At 39.1% G+C, this 17,497-nt stretch overlaps 1 protein-coding gene across 5 annotated transcripts in view; it reads right to left on the reverse strand.

Moving 5' to 3' along the window:
- Nucleotides 1-3,028: 3,028 nt before the first annotated feature.
- LOC122019746 (protein DA1-related 1-like) overlaps nt 3,029-17,497 on the reverse strand; it is a 37,961-nt gene continuing 23,492 nt past the window's right edge. For all 5 annotated transcript variants that reach the window (XM_042577248.1, XM_042577249.1, XM_042577245.1 and 2 more), the window contains 8 exons: nt 6,562-6,682; nt 6,355-6,438; nt 5,672-5,791; nt 5,265-5,477; nt 5,095-5,157; nt 4,852-4,970; nt 4,530-4,588; nt 3,029-3,719 (listed from right to left, as the gene is read on the reverse strand). In XM_042577248.1, coding sequence (XP_042433182.1) covers nt 3,403-3,719; nt 4,530-4,588; nt 4,852-4,970; nt 5,095-5,157; nt 5,265-5,477; nt 5,672-5,791; nt 6,355-6,438; nt 6,562-6,682 — 1,096 coding nt within the window. In that variant the 3' untranslated portion in view covers nt 3,029-3,402. The remainder of the gene's footprint in view (nt 3,720-4,529; nt 4,589-4,851; nt 4,971-5,094; nt 5,158-5,264; nt 5,478-5,671; nt 5,792-6,354; nt 6,439-6,561; nt 6,683-17,497) is intronic.

Genomic DNA, 17,497 nt, shown 5'->3' on the forward strand with positions numbered 1-17,497 from the left:
CTGAACGAAAAAATAAGCATCTTGTTGAAATAGCTCATTCATTTTTATTGTCTGTCAGTGTTCCTAGTACCTTTTGGGGGGAAGCAATCTTTACCGCTTCTCATATGATTAATAGAATTCCAACCTCACACAATTTAGGCTTTTCATCTTTTGAAAAATTGTATGGACATGCTTCTCTCCATTCCTCTTTGCGTGTTTTTTTGTTATACTTACTTTGTCCTTTGTCCACATGTCGAGCGTAATAAATTAGCCTCTCAATTTGTTCTTTGTGTCTTTTTGGGTTATAGTGTTATTCAAAAAGGATATCGTTGCTTTGATCCCATTAGTTAAAAATTGCATGTCTCTCGTCATGTTGTGTTTCTTGAGCATATTATATTCTTTTCTATTCCAACTAGTTCGCATAACATAACAAAGTTAGACCTACTTTGTATTGATCCTTTCAATACCGATACTGAGGAAGTTTCACCCACATCTCCATTGGTAGCTCAATTGAATCTGGTACTTTGGTTCCTGAGACATCCGCTCCACATGCTCCTCCTTCTGCAGTACCCAATCATCTCTTGAGATTGCGGATGATCCTTCTCTCCACCATCGTCAATCCACTCGTGTTTATAAATCTACTAAACTGCCAGATTTTGCTTACTCTTGTTATTCTCATTCTTTTGCTTCATTTCTTGCATCTATTCATTGTTTTTCTGAGCCTGTAACCTATAGAGAAGTTGTTTGTAACCCACTTTGGCAGAGTGTTATGACTGAGGAAGTAACTGCTTTGCATCAGACTCATACATGTGATTTGATTCCGTTACCACCAGGAAAATACACTATTGGTTCTCATTGGGTATATAAGATCAAAACAAAATCTGATGGATTTATCGAGGGATACAAAGCTTGTCTTGTTGCTAAAAGTTATTCTCAGGAGTATGACATAGATTATGAGGAAACATTTGCTCTTGCTATAAAAATGAAGACTGTTCGTACTCTGATTGCTATTGTTTATGTTCATCAATGGAGAATATCTTAGATGGATGTCAAGAATGCATTTCTAAATGGTGATCTTCATGAAAAAGTTTATATGACATCTCCTCCTGGTATTTCACACCAATCTGGTGAAATTTGCAGGCTTCGTAAAGTGTTTTATGATCTCAAACAAGCATCTTGTTCTTGGTGTGAGAAGTTCTCTACAGTGATTACTTCACTTAGTTTTCATCCTAGTAATCATGATTCAGCATTGTTTGTTAGATGTATGAGTGCATGTCGTATTCTTTTATCATTATATGTTGATAACATGATTATTACTGGTGATGATTCTCATAGAATTACTTTCCTAAAGTCTGAGTTGATTCTTCGTTTTGCTATGAAAGACTTGGGTATACTACGCTACTTTCTAGGCATTGAGGTTGCTTATTCCCCAAAAGATTATCTTTTATCCCAGTCAAAGTATATATCTGATCTGTTTGAACATGCTTGTCTTACTAATAATAGAGTCGTTGATACTCCTATTGAGACTAATGCTTGATATTCTCTATCTGATGGCTCACCTTTATCAGATTCTAGTTTGTACTGAACTATTGTTGAAAGCTTGGTTTATCTCATTGTGACTCGTCCAGATATTGCGTATGTTGTTCATGTGGTTAGTCAATTTATCATTGCACCAATTACAATTTATTGGGTTGTTATGCTTCGTATTCTCAAGTATCTTCGGGGCACTCAATTTCAAAGCCTTTTATTTCCTTCTACTTCATCTCTTAAACTGCATGCATACTCTAATGCGGATTGGGCTGGTGAACCTACGAATCGTAAATCTACCATTGGTTTCTGCATTTGTCTTGGTGATTCTCTCATTTATTGGAAGAGTAAGAAGCAAGATGTTATTTCTAGATTTTCCACAAAAGTTGAGTATCATGTCATGGCCTCAACTACTTGTGAGATAATTTGGTTGCGTTGGTCGCTTACGGATATGGGTATTTCTCTTCATCAACCTACTCCGTTATAATGTGATAATTAAAGTACTATTCAAATTACATGTAATTTAGTTTTTCATGAGCAGACGAAACATATTAAAATTGATTGTCACGTTACTTGTCACCATCTTCAGATTGACACCATCATATTGTCTTTTGTTCCTTCAAAACTACAGATTGCTGATATGTTTACCAAGTCATATTCTGCTTTATACTTTCATTTCTTATCTGACAAATTCTCAATGTTTCTAGCTGTAACATCATGAGTTTAAGGGGGGTTGTTAGATTATATATATTTATTTGTTTATAATTTTTAGGGTAATTTGATCTTTTTTCCTTTTATATTTAGAGTTTAAGGTTTCTTAACTAAACTATATAAAGACCTTATACTCTATATTTTCAATCATCAATTTTGGATTCAATAATATAGCTAGTTTTTTTTTCTTTTCTTAATTTCTACAAATATATTGTAAGAAGCTTCTCCAATTTCGGAAGGTATCCGAAAAGGAGAAGATTTAGTGATAGTAGATTGTTAGAACTAAACCTTGGATTAGTCATCTTAAGAGGTGAACACCAAGTTAAAATCTCGGTGTTGTACATATATGGCGTCTAAGGTTGATTCAAATTTTCCACTATGTATTCAAATGATGAACATATAATCAAGACGAAGCAATACAAGTTACTCATTCCTCCCTTTAACTTGCATCGGTCCTAACAAACCTATACACACTTAAAAGTTGACCTTCAATATATCTCATTTGGGATTCAAACCTGCGAGTGCTTTACCACTCATTGATCAATATATTTATAAGGATTCAAATATATTTTATGACTAAATAGTATATTTTATAATTTATATTTTATGACTAATAAAAATTTCCTTCATCTTCTTTTCTTTATAGTCAGTATTTCGTTATTTCTCTTGTTAATGCTTTTGACAGTCCGTATTTCGGAGGCAAGGGTGACTAATTATAATTACTTATGTGATAGCTTGAGATTAAAACTAATTAAAAAAATAAATGATGAGTTAATTGAAGACACATCATAATGTTAAGTAGGTTTTCAAATTTCTTGAAAATGAAAACTTAAAATAAACCATGATAAATCACTCTTTTAGTTATCATACAATCATTCTCAGTTCCATCCAAAGTTGAGAACTATTGCTAGTCCTCGAAAAGAAACAAGCTCAAGTTTACAACAGTTGGATAATCTTTGCATTCGATATAACTCAAAACCGAGTAATGAACCTTGGTGGCAAAGTCCTTGCCCAATTAGGGTTCAATGCAACATTGGAATGTAGTGCACTGTATACCTTTGTAAATCATTATTTTCATTATGTTTGATGATTGTGCTCTTTCCTTTTTACGACATGTAGGCTCAATAATTCGTATAAGTTGCAGCGGGAAGAGAGATAATTAGAGCATAGTCAAAATCTGGCTTTTCAATGTGGGAAGGCGCCCGTCAACCGCATATGATCGAGAGTACGCCGGAGACCATGCTGATCGACAGCCCTATTAGCTGCTCTAAAACCATCTCCATATGCAGGAGAGGAATCTGATTCTATTTGATGCTTGAAAAAATCCCCAAGCTTTCTTTCTGTCACAGTTTGAGGGCCTTTTTTCGCTGACCCAGTTGGTGAAGAAGATGAACTGGAGGCGATACTGGTGCTGGCGCCTGATATGATCTCTGAATCCAACCACATATGACCGAGCACCTGGCAGATGCCTTCTTCAACTTCAGGGTTAAGAGAACGATATCCTGCAAACCGAAAGATAAGGATATCTCATGTCTTACAATTCTGATAGCTTTTTCACAGTATGAACAAAAAGTCTAAACTATTTGGCTCTATATTGAGCTGTAATACTCGTTTTAGCTTCTTAAGGTTAATTACCAGTGAAGAACGCAAGGAAATACAAAACTAGAATAAGCTTGGAGCGTTCCATATCGCTATTGTTTTTCCAATGCTCAGATGACAAGCAAGAAATCAGATAGAAACTGACAGAATGATGCAGAGTTATGCCATGAACCCAGCTTCCTCCTTTAGTTAAAGAAGGACCAAAAAGGAATTTTACATAAACATAACTGAAATCAATACAATGGTGATCATCTTAATACCGCAGTTTATTACTCCTGATTAACTATTATTGTTCGAGATTCAAGTCATCGGACCATAAGAGATCCGATAAGTATGTAACGGCCATGACTGGCTGATTACAGTGGAGAACTACTATAGGTTAACTATTACTCTTCATGATTCAAACCATAACATGTCAGATAATATGTAATAGCCACTTGCTAACTTATAAAACTACTTAATTAATAAACACTCGATAGATCATTTGGTTTTATTTCCAGAGGATAAACTATAGAAGTTTATTTAAGGCGAAGAAAGCCTCAACTAAGTTTAGGGCCGACCCAGCACTCACATGCCAATCTAGCAGCAATCCGAACTGAGGATGAATTTTGGGGTTTGTCAAATTTGAATTCCACAGACTATTTACTTAGAACTATGCAAGGAAAGAAACACAACTGTGAACACAGAAGAGAGAGAGAGAGAGAGAGAGAGACCTTTCAGGCGTAACCATGCGTGCATCATTTCATGAGCCAATATAGATCCCGTTAGCAATCTGCAAGCGCAGAAGGAAATAAATATCAGATAAGAACTTCAAAAAGGATATTCCAGCGTCAGTAGTTTTGTTGGTGCAACTTTGCAGATGAAATTTACATCATATTTTCGAAAAATAGATATGAACTTCCTCACATTGCAGAAAAAGAAACCATTTAGAGTCAAATGCAGCTGGGTTATTTAGCTAGAAGTGTGATGGCACTGCAGAAAAGCTCTAGCAAGGTATTCAAGATAGCAAGAGAGATTGATGAAATAGAAAAATACCTGGGTAAACCATACAATATGAGAATTGCCGTCACTTCACACCGCCGGACAAGTCTATGTGGCCCAGTTTTCAAATCTATGAGTCTGTTTCCAGGCCCCATTATTGGCCTCTTCAATACCTGAATAGCAATTTTCTCATCAGTGATTATTAAACAAGTTGTGAGCCTAAACTATTTGCGGTTGGCTCTTCAAAAAGAGTAAAAAAGGACAATGGAACCCAAAAATGACGAGGTGAATTCTTACTGTTCTAATGATCTGCTCTTCGGAAAGACAGAGACCTCTAGTTTCAGGGAGGTGATGTGTTCCCTGCTCTCAGGAGTAAATAAAAATTGTTATTGCAAGACTTTTCGAAAACAAAAATATGTGCCTTAATGGACACATTATTTTACTAGAAGGATTGTTCTTTGTCTTACATTCTTTTCACCTTCCATAGCCTCATTCAAAGCTTGCCTCTCAACTAGAAGCAATGGAATTGGTTGTTCCACTTTCATATTCAAACCTTCATAAAATTCTTGTATATCCAGGTAAAGAGGCTGGCACTCAGTTGTATCCATTATTGAAAAATTGAGACACTCGAGACAAAGCTTACGGCCATCATCTAAAGTAACATATTTTGCATCTCTTGACTGAACAAAGCATTAAAAAAGAAAGCAACTACACTTACTGATCAAAGCAACAAAGATGAACATATGGTAAGGTTAATGAAGCAAAGTAAACGGAATGCAGTGACGTTGCATATTTACTACATACTTCTAGGTCAGGATGAGTAATAATAAGTGAAATGAAGAGTTGACTTGTCATGATTTTTGTGTATACCAACCTCCATTCTTTCACAGCTACAACACCTTGGAGTGCCATCACGCTCATGTATTGGACAATACTTCTGTTCCCAAAAAGGATGAGTTCGATATTCAATACGGCCATCTGTAATTTGTGGAATCTGCCAAAACAATATTTTAAAAAAAGTAAAAAAATAATGGCATATCCAGAACCAGATTGCATCAGAAAAACAAATATCAATTGCATGAAAAAAGCTTCAAGATCGGATGAAGTGCTTGATGTGAATGAACAATGGTATCTTGAAGTAAACAGCCCAGCTCGAACAATATTACTGATGTTAAAAAATGTAGAGCATGAGTATGAGCTTATGTGGAAAACCTTATATGGAAAAACCACAGCAGAGGAGAAATATTCACCATATTGAGAATTAGTACAAGAGAATTGTGGCTTACATCACATAACCACAAACCCACAATCAACTTATATTTATGCAAAATTAATAAGAAAAGTCCATAAAGCAGGGCTGCCGCCCCTGCAAGGCTGCACCCCTAATAGGATCAATGGTACTGAGACAATCCCTCTGCTACCACCATAGATCCCCAAAAAAGCATCTCATAATTAAAGTTGTACTATATATGTCGCACCATGAGCTTTTCACATTAAGCCCAACAAAATTTGGATCATCAAGTCTAAAAAAACAATATATGAAAGAAAAATACTTACAAAATCTTTGCAAACATCGCACTTTGGATGATAGAGGTTTTTGTGGCAAGCCTTGTGGTAACGACTATTCTCATGCATAGAGAACTGCCAAAAAAAATAAAATAATAATAATAATAATAATAATAATAATAATAATAATAATAACAACAAGTCATTTAGATGTAACCTAATACAAAGAGGACAGCAGTGAAGCTCTCAAATTTTCACCTCATAGTCAGTTATTGGTCGATTGCACTCATGACAACGAAAACATTCTGGATGCCAAAAAGAACCAGCAGCACCCAAATAACGACCATGGCCAATCTCTCTGTTGCATCCCGCACATCTCCTAAAAATCAAGAGGAATGCTTATGAAAATAAGATTTAAAAGTCTCTGTAGATATTGAAACATTGAGAATTATTCTACCATACGATCATAACCAATCGATCCTCAACCCTGACTGGACAGGGTCTGAGAATTATTCTGTTGTTGCTTAGCCACCAGGTCATTGCAGAATCAAATTGATTTACCACCATGACTTTAATATATAAAGGAGAAATTGTCTCCTCAAAACTGAATAAATACTTTCCATAAAAACCTGAATATAATTTGTTGAAGGCTGGCCAATATAATGATAGAATGACTTTGGAATTTCCTAAATATAACAATTGTTGTAAGATACGACAAATAAATAATAATAAAATAATAAATGCTACTTAAGGAAATACCTTATAGAATTCTCTAGGATTTTTTTTTTAAAAAATTGAGATTTAAACGGAGTTCATATGACATTATTAAGGGGATAAATTTATTAGTCTTAGAGGAAGCTTGTTTGAAATATCATTTAAGTTGGGAATTCATTGGATGGCCATGCCAGTCGGCACGAGCTGATTGGTGCATTCAACTAGAGGGCCCGTGTAAGTTGGCACGGGACCGAACCGGCCACAGGAGCCCGTGCTCGTGGACATGGCCCGTGGTAGCCCTCGCTTTGAAGCCACCATGCCCGACAAGGGCGCCCGTGCCGCCTGGCACGGGGCGGCACATCCCGTGTCAGGCAATCGCTCCTTGGCCTATATAAGTCGATCACGCCTCTTTGATTGGGGATCTTGACCTGGGCCGTCCAAGGGCCCCAAGAAAGCTTCAGGAGGAGTTCTAGAGTCGATCCAACATCATTTGCACGAGGAAGGAAGATTGAGAGTAGCTTGGAAGAGGATTCATCACATCGAGCCTAAGCTTTTCTCTTCTTCTCTAAATTTCTGAACTTGATTCGAATTATAATCAATCTGAACATGTTTTGTGGATGTAACCCTATCTTCATGGGGTAAACTCTTGATTCTAGGATTAGGGATTATCCTTTTGTGATGTAAACACTATTTTGAATGATCTATACATGTAAATCCTTCTATTTCTATGATTTGTTGATTAGTGGTCTGGATTTACTATGTAAACATGATCTCAATGCCAAAAGCACGAGATTCGTATCCCACGGGGGATTCGGGGATGGATTGACAGGAGAACCCAATCTTCCGACCCGTAGACAATCGAGACTCGAAGAATTGGCTACGAGAGTAGATCAGTATACCGCAAGGAACTCTAGGCTAACATAGAGTTTAATGAATCAATCTTATTCATCATCACACGGTAAAAGGGTTATTTGGGGTTCGTGGGATCTCGTGGCAGTCTCCTTAGGAAAGCAATCCCTAATTTCAACCGCTTTGAAAGTAGGCGACAATTGGAATTTATATGCCGGTGTAGTTCTAAAAGTTTACATCGGATACAAAGATTAGTCTACCTACATGAATCACCGTTGAGTATAGAAATTCAAACAAAGGTCAAGTGTTTGCTAACAATGTGGTAAAACCAGCATCCTAAAATTATTTTCTCTGACTGCCTTTATATTGCCTTCCTACTGTCTTCTTAACCGAGTATTCTCTCCCTTTCACTCTTTTTTCTTGCCATTTCTCGTTTACGACACTCTACACCCACAATTAGTCTAGACGGTCAAATTTGGATAATAGGCTAGTACTTGATCATCAATCTATATGGATTCGATCTTTTATTACTTGACAATGACAACACATCCGTGCACTTACGATTTGCACACATCAAGTTTTGGCATCGTTGCCGGGGATTGGTTTTGATTGATATTAGCTGAAATTTAGATTAGCTGGATTAGACTATTTCTTTACCTAGTTTTCAATTTTTTTCATTTGTTTACTTCTGTCTTTACTTTGTTTTTTTTTTCCTTTTTAAGGAATCACTCTAGTATATGTGTAAAAACCACAAGGGAAGGAGAATTGCTATCCTTTTGATCTAGAAATTGATCGTGCATATCATCAAAGATTGAGAGAACATCAAGCAATGGAACATAATCAAAATCACAATATCCCTAACCTATTTATGGCAAACAACAACAGGCCACTTGAATCACCAAGTGTGAGAGGATTCAAATCAAGCATTGCTCAACCTACAATAGAGGCAAATAATATTGAGCTCAAGCCGACTTTGATTCGCATGGTACAACAATATCAATTCAATAGAGTACTGATGGAAAAACCGAATCTATACTTGAAATTTTTTTTGGAAATATGTAGTACCCTAAAGCAAAATGGGGCTTCCAATGATGCCATATGACTTATGTTATTCCCATTCTCACTGAGGGACAAAGCCAAGTTGTGGCTATCATCACTTCCCCGAAATGCATATCAACATGGGATCAATGTGAACTGAGATTCCTGAGCAAATATTACCTCCAAGCAAGACGGCTCACATGAGGCACCTTATTACAAATTTCATACAAAAGGATGGAGAGTCATTATTTGAGTCTTGGGATAGATACAAAAGTACCCTTTAGCAGTGCCCACATCATGGACTTTAGAGATGGCTATAATTAACCAAACACTTAAAGAAGATGAGGAGATTATTGAGAGCATTGCATTCAATCATCATCAATGGGCCAATGAGAGGACTACCCCATGCAATCCCCAGGGAAACATTCAGTGAATCAAGTGGACTTTATGGCGGCAAAATTGGAAGTGATGAGTAAGCGCCTAGACACATTGAGTATCAACCCTACTAATGTTCTCGTTGCTTCTTGTGAAATATGTGGAAATTTTGGACATGTGAGGGAGAATTGTTTAGTGTTGGCATCCATGTAAGGAAATCAAGTGAAGCAAGTGATGTAATCCACAACTTCAAAACAAGGCCAAACAATCCCTACTCTAATACCTACAATCCTGAATAGAGGAACCATCTAAATTTTTCTTATCGCACAAATCAAGGGTAATTCCCAAATCAAGGGGGCTATGGGCAAAATTCAAAAACTCAGCTACAAAAATCAAGTTTGGAAAAGATGATGGAACAATTTATTGTAACTCAATCTGAAGTTAACGAGAAGTTTCGCCAACAACATTCCAATCATGAAGGAATTATCAAAGAATTGACGACTTCAATTGATATTTTGACAAATCACACAAAATGTTGGAGAATCACGTGGCTCAAGCGGCAAGTTCAGTTTCGAGAACCCTTGAAATTTTCAAGACAACCGGAAATAAATCCGATTGAGCATTGCAATGCGGTGAACTTAAGGAGTGGGAAGGTGTTGCAAGACTTAATGGGAAAGGTGATAGATGAACCAAAAAAGTCTTGCTAAAGAAGATGATCCATTAGAAACACCTAAGGTGGTGGAGGAAGAATTAAGCAAGCCTAAGGAACCAAAAGAAGATTCTTTGCTAAAGCCTCCGGTTCAAACCTACCAACCCCCAATCCCATTCCCACAAAGGTGGGCAAAAAAAAACACGTTGAGGAGTTTGGCAAGTTCTTGGAAATGATAAAAAAGATTTGCATGAAGGTACCACTACTAGAAGCTATGCACTAAATGTCACAATTCGCCAAGTTTAGGAAAGAGATCATATCCCAAAAGAGGAGAAAGAAGAATCATGAAACCATTGCACTACAGAAGAATGTAGTTCTATAATCCAAATCGAGCATCCTCCGAAATTGAAAGATACAGGAAGCTTCTCCATTCCATACTTGATCAAAGACAAGAAGATAAGTAAATCTTTATATGACTTAGGAGCAAGCGTCAATTTAATGTCATTCTCCATGTGCAAAAGTTTAGGTCTGCCACCACCATGACATTACAGTTCGTAGGCCACTCTTGCCAGCGCCCTCTAGGGATTTTGGAGGATGTCCCGGTGCAAATAGGAGGAATAGTCGTGCCAACTGATTTTGTATTTTTATATGAAAGGTAAAAATGCATATTATCAAACGGTGCACAAACATACAAAGGCAATCATGGATCCCCTTTTGTCATGTCCAACGAAATGTCAAATCTGGAAGGGAAGCCATGATTATAACATACATGTGCTCACTTGGGTATCACAAATCTCTTAATGCATCATGTGTCAGTTACCTACCTATCTTCCATTCTCCCACATGAGAATTAAAAGATGAGGTATCGACTACAGCATGGTATCAAGATCCTAGTAGAAGCATCTCCTTCTATAGTTGCCTCCCCTCACGTGTGTCCCAACATCATCTATGTCTAGCTCACATGTAGCGTACCATCATCTCCACCCGTCCCACATGTGGGTGGTGTCATCAAACCTCCATCTGCTCCATGTTTGTGATTAGCATCCTCGTGTCTTATCGTGTCTCCAATGCTCTCTCGGAATCACTTTTAGCAAGTGACCAGCTATAAACAGATTTGACGTGTCTTTACCATGAGCAATTTGCTACGGCCTAGATAGACCTTTCTGGTGGGTCTATTCACCCTCTTGAGTTTTTTTGCAAAGCCCCAATCGATTTTGTGGTACTAGAAATGGAGGACCCTCACATTCTGATCATTCTTGGGAGACCTTTCCTAGTCATCACTAGAGTGACTATTGAAGTAAAGAATCACAAACTCTCATTTGCGGTGGAAGCAACAAGCTAGAATTCAATTACAAACTATTAAGCGATCTCCACGGAGAATGCAAAGAGGAGAAAGGAGACTCATATCATTTGGAGGGATATTTTGAAAGGCCTTCAGATACGAAGCTAAATATAGAACCTCCAAATCACAACAAGTACATTATTCCAACTGGAGCTCCATCAAGAGAAGAAACTTTCAACTTTGGAACACTTGGAGGGAAGAGGAACCCCCCAAAGCTAAGGCTCCAAGTTGAGATTCTAAAAAGGGGCAGAACTAATAATCTTAAACAAGTGCTTCTTGAAAGGCAACTCAAACTTTTCATTTTTTAGATTTTTACCTTTTTCATTCGTAAACTTCTTTTTGAAGTATTTTTGATCCATTCATTTCATTTTGCAGGTCACCAACCAGACATTGGAGTGAAAAACTAGTTTTCGAGGTTGACACGGGCAGTCGTGCTTACCACCACGGCCCTTGCTGAGCTCACTGAATGCAGCACGACACCCGTGTTCTCCAACATGGGTCATGTTGGAGAGAAGCTAAATTCGGCGAACGCGACATGGGCTCCCATGCCTACCCGCACGGGCTGTGTTGCGTTAACCTTATTTAAACTCCACGATCGTGCCCTAGTCGTCCATGCCCTGTGATCACCTACAACCCTCAAAATTCTTCATTTCCTTCCTCAGATCCTCTTCCTCAAGCCTTAAATCCTCTTCTCCACTGATTTCCTCTCAAGATCACACCTTGATATTGTCCTAGATCTCCATTTCCTCAACCAAGCTCAACGCAAGAATGAAAAGATCAAGGAAAGGAGAAGTTTCGACCTCAAAGGGGAAAGGAAAGGAGAAAGTGGAGGAAAGGGCATGCGACAAGGGTAACAATCCTTATGATATTAATTTTTGAGATGAAGTTCAAAAAGCACATTTTAATATACTTGTTAAGCGAAGGATTACACCTACTAGATATATAGATGATCATGTGATGGAGGCCCTAGGCATTGAAGAAGGCCCTAGGCATTGAAGATGATATAGATTGGTTGATAAGTAAAGTGAGTTGGAAAGGGTTGATGAGTATATGATGTCCCACTTACGCTAGGACCACACTTGAATTCTTGAGTTCACGATACCGAGGTCCTAATGGGGAGGAATTGTATAGAGGGATTGATAAAATTTAGATTGTTTGATGATGAGTATAGATGGACTTTGAAACAAAATAATTATCAGTTTGGGTTACCTAAGGGAGGAGAGAAGAATACATAGGAATTTTAATATCACATCTTTTAGAGGGAATTAATGGGGGAAGATGGATATGAACCCTCAAGCGCTAAAGTCTCACACCTTCAAAATCCTACAATCTGTTACTTACATAGAGTTATAATAGCATTTTTGGAAGAGGTGACAATGAAGGAGTCGTGAGGCTTAGTGAACTTTTGTGTTTGTGGACTATGTTGCATGGAGGGATTATAGATCATGGATCTCATTTTGTTAGACACTTGCTCAAGGTTGGGAAGGCAACTACTGGGACTATCATGGTTGGTCGGTACATTACCCATATTACCCAAGGCCTTGGATATGATTTGAGTGGGTTGGAGGCTATAGAGGGGCACTCAAGTATTGGCATTGGGGCGTGCCTATCCTCTAGGATGATTGTCCATGATGAGAACACATTTGGATTTGTACTTAAAGATCAAGCACTCTTTACACTACCTAACATTGAGTGCACTACCATAACCAACCCAGAAATTGAAAGCTATCACGGGTGTCACCAATCCCTCAGTCTAGAGATCCATATAAGCCCCTTCTGAGAGACCATATGCCCCTATGATTCACCCAAATAGAGAGGGATCTCTTATGGATAGAGAACCACACGCTGAGTCTTTGATCCTTTTCCTCACTCTGAGCACTACACGGGACCTCATGTATACGATTTTTCTAATTTCCGCTCTAGTCTTGATAGTATTCATGCAGAACAGGTTGTAATGAGGCAATATTTTGAACAACAAAGTGGGACCTAGACCAATGGACTTGGAGACCTTGTGGGACATTTCTAGAGGCCTGAGACATTATCATGAGGCAGAATCATATTTAAGGCAGTTGAGTGAGAAGATCAAAGATAATTTTAGGGCAAAATAAGGCAATTCATGAGCAAATAAAGGGAGTAATGGCAATGGAAACAAGGCCACCGTGAAAAGGAAGCGGCTCAGACTAAGCATGTATACCTTTGACACCGACAATAGAACTACCAAAACTCCAACATGGCCAAGGGGCTCCCTTTCCCCCTTTTCCTCCTTCACCTCCACTTTGAGATTTATGGTGAGCCTTTCTTTTGTAAATATGGTTTGGTGACGCTTGCTTTAGACATTTCCTTTATTCAGTGAGATTTTGTTTTTTGTTTTGCATCATAATTGTTTAGGCTTGTTGATTTTTCGGAATTGAGACAAAGCATATTATGCATGTTATTATCCTTTGAAGCATGCTTTACATGATTAGAGTTTGATCATGCCATGTGAATGAACTTTTCCAAATTTTGGTGATTCATTTCTTCTTATCTTATAATAGAATTTTATAATAGCGTTGTTGAGTGTTAATTTGGTTTCATCGTAAGTCTACTTAATAGTTCAACATTTACACTTCACTTATGGTTTATTTTTGAAAAGTGAATTTAGTACGATAGTCATGATTCATTGTATTAAACTAGTACCTTGATGACCATAGGTGATCCTCTTCTCAACATTTTAATTACTGGACTATACTCGGGTTGTGTTAGCCCATTAGACAATAATGGGATAGAAAACAGTTGTCGTGGGTGGAAAAGATAAAATGCTCTTTTGAGACCGAGTTAGATTACCGAGAAAACATTTATCCATTTCTCTCAATACCGAACATGCCTTTGAGACTTTGTGTTGGGAAGTGAGGATGAACCTCACGTATGGCAACTAAGTGTCTAGCACGGGAAACCTTGAGAATATGATAGAATGACGATTTGACTGAGAAGGAATTTGACACCTTAGGAACAAACCATGCAATGCACATAACTAGCTTGTAGGTTTGTTGAAACTGATTGAATGTCTACGCTTTAAGATGATATTATTTGATAGAATTAGATGAGTTTATTGAAGTTTGGGAGAGGATTATTCGCATGCATTTTAAATATTTGCTTGAGAACAAGCAAAGGATTGATTGGGGGGATTTGGATGTGTATATTTTATATAGGATTTTTTACACGATTTGACGCATACTTTACATGCATATTGATCCTGTCCGAACTAGGGGTCAACGAACGCTGGGGACGTGGCGCTCCCTGCTGGATCCTCGAGTGCTCCGGCGAACCTGCAACAAAACCGAGCCGGGGGGGGTGTCCCGGCGACGGCCCTCCGACGCTCAAGTCAGGCGAGGAATGGATGAAGAAGGTGGCTGCAGAATGAAGAATCGCGTACCTCCGGTGAAGAAATGGAGACCTTATATAGACCTCTCCAAGAAGCCTGGGCGCGCCAATCGAAGCAATCTCCTGCTTTCGACCATGCCCAGGTATGGGTCTGTCAGAAGGGCATCCCTGAGGCCATACCGCTACTGTATCAACCTCTCCATGATGTGACGGCAAGATCTTCTATCGTGAAATTCTGTGTACGGCATAATCATTAGACATGCCTCTGCTGACATCCCATATCTCGAGCAGAACGAATAGGCCGCTCGGCTAACCTTTGTATCCTCGCCCTTATCCTGGCCGAACGGACAACCCGCTCGGCCCCTCGGTTCTAGCCGAGCAGACGCCCCGCTCGGCCATTCAATCCTCCTGCCTTGGCGTCGGAAACCCAAGCCTGGCTGGGTAATCTTTGGTTCCGCTCGGACCTACTCAGCTGCTCGGCGCGGCCATTAACCGCTTAGTCAGCCCTCCATCTGTCCTCAAGCTGAGACCCTTCAGGAAGTGGATCCCCCATTCTTACCGCCGGATCACATATATTTCACGATATTATATCCTTATATTTCGTTTCTTTATTTTCCTATTTTAGAATGATGCTCTCGTTTCACGATATTTTGAAGATCAGGTTTGAAGGCTTCTTACCCTGACACGGGTACTCTTGTCGGCGGGCATGGGCCCTCCGGTTGAATGCGCCGATCAGAACACGGCTGGCCAGCTGCACCGGCACTCGTGGCAAGACCTGGTGCACGGCCCTGTCTGCGCAAGGGCCCCATGCCCGACACAAGCGCCCGTGCCACCCGACACAACTCGTGTCGAATAATCACTCCTTGGCCTATATAAGTCGATCACACCTCTTTGATTGGGGATCTCGACCTGAAACCGTCCAAGGGCCCCAAGGAAGCTTTAGGAGGAGTTCTAGAGTCTATCCAACGTCATTTGCACGAGGAAGGAAGATCGGAAAATTTGGAGGATTCATCACGTCGAACCTAAGTTTTTCTCTTCTTCTCTGAATTTTTGAACTGGATTTGAATTGTAATCAATTTGAACATGTTTTGTGGATGTAACCCCGTCTTTATGAGGTAAACTCTTGATTCTAGGATTAGGGATTAGCCCTTTGTGATGTAAACACTATTCTGAATAATCTATGCATATTTGATCCTTCTATTTCTATGATTTGTTAATTAGTGGTCCGAATTTACTATGTAAACATGATCTCAATATCAAAAACATGAGATTTGTATCCCACGGGGATTCAGGGATGGATTGACAGGATAACCCAATCATCTTACCCATATACAACCGAGACGCGGAGAGTCGGCTACGAGAATAGATCGGTATGTCGCAAGGAACCCTAGGCTGACATAGAGTTTAATGGATCAACTCTAATTCATCGTTACACCGGTGTAATTCTAAAAGTTTACATTGGATACAAAGGTTAGTCTACCTACACAAATCACCATTAAGAATAGGAATTCAAACAAAGATCAAGTGTTTACTAGCAATGTGGTGAAACCGACATCCTAGAATTGTTTTCTCTGACTGCCTTCTACTACCTTTCTTCTGTCATTCTACTATCTTCTTGACCCAACGTTCACTCCCTTTCACTCTCTTCTCTTCGCCATTTCTCGTTTACGACACTACACCCACAATTAGTTTAGACTATCAAATTTGGATAATAAGCTAGTACTTAATCACAGTCCCTGTAAATTCAATCTTTTATTACTTGACGACACAACCATACACTTGTGATTCCCACACATCAAAACCTAAGTTGTGTTTTTCTCTCCTTATTTCTCCTGATCCCTCCTCTTCATCGCTGCTTTTCCCCCTTCACACGCATTGGCAACGCTGTTGTCGTCGCTGCGCCAGTAGCCACGAGCCCCACTGCCGGCGCCGCGTGGCCTTCTCCCCGCCTCGGGTACGTCCTCGACTCAACCGCCGAGCCCTCTCCTGTGCCCTACCTCTCTTCTTCCCTCCCGATCCTATCGCCACCCATCTCCTAGGCACCACCTCCTTGCCACAGCCTCCTTCCCGACTCCGTCGCCAAGTCCAAGCAGCAACACGATGCCACTCTCCCTCACGCATGTAGCCGCAAGCAGTTGCTACTGCGGTCATCGCCGCTTGAACCACCCGCTGCCCTTTTTCCTCCAAACCACAGTAGCGACTCCACTATGCTGGAGTGAGAGCCGTCGATCTTCCTGTTGCGCTGCTATGACATAACTATGCCAATGACGGTGAAGGTATTGGCTATGAAAGAATGGTTGGATCATTAGGTTAAAATTAATCAGTACTTCTAATCAGTTTAGGATTATTAGATTTCATTACTTAATCTACGGTAGATCTAGGTATTTTATTAGATTATACATGATATGTAATAGACACCTATCGGACTCTTTTATATATATATATATATATATATATATATATATATATATATATATATATATATATGCACACACACTTCTGGATATACTTACACTTATCATACTGTTGCATTGATGATAATCATGTTGAGTCATGAGTATTTGTTGGTGTAGTAAGCATCAATGATCAAACTTAGGTTTTGATAAATGACAAATGGTTAAAGTTAGATTTTGTGTGATCTAATGTTCTCACCTAGTGTGTAGAACTTGATAGGTCTGGAGAACTTAACACTAGGCTAAAATCCAGTTAGGTTGACCAGATAGCTAGTGGAAAGCTTAGATAGGTCTGGAGGACGTTGGATTTACGGGACCTGATAGTTAGCCAAAGTCTAGTGGCAGGAAGACTTGGTGGGTCAAAGAAGAGTCAAGCGATTCTGCATAGTAACGTAAGTCATTAGAGAAAAGTAA

This window comes from Zingiber officinale, chromosome 9A (genome assembly GCF_018446385.1).
Source record: "Zingiber officinale cultivar Zhangliang chromosome 9A, Zo_v1.1, whole genome shotgun sequence".
NCBI classification, from domain to species: Eukaryota; Viridiplantae; Streptophyta; class Magnoliopsida; order Zingiberales; family Zingiberaceae; genus Zingiber; species Zingiber officinale.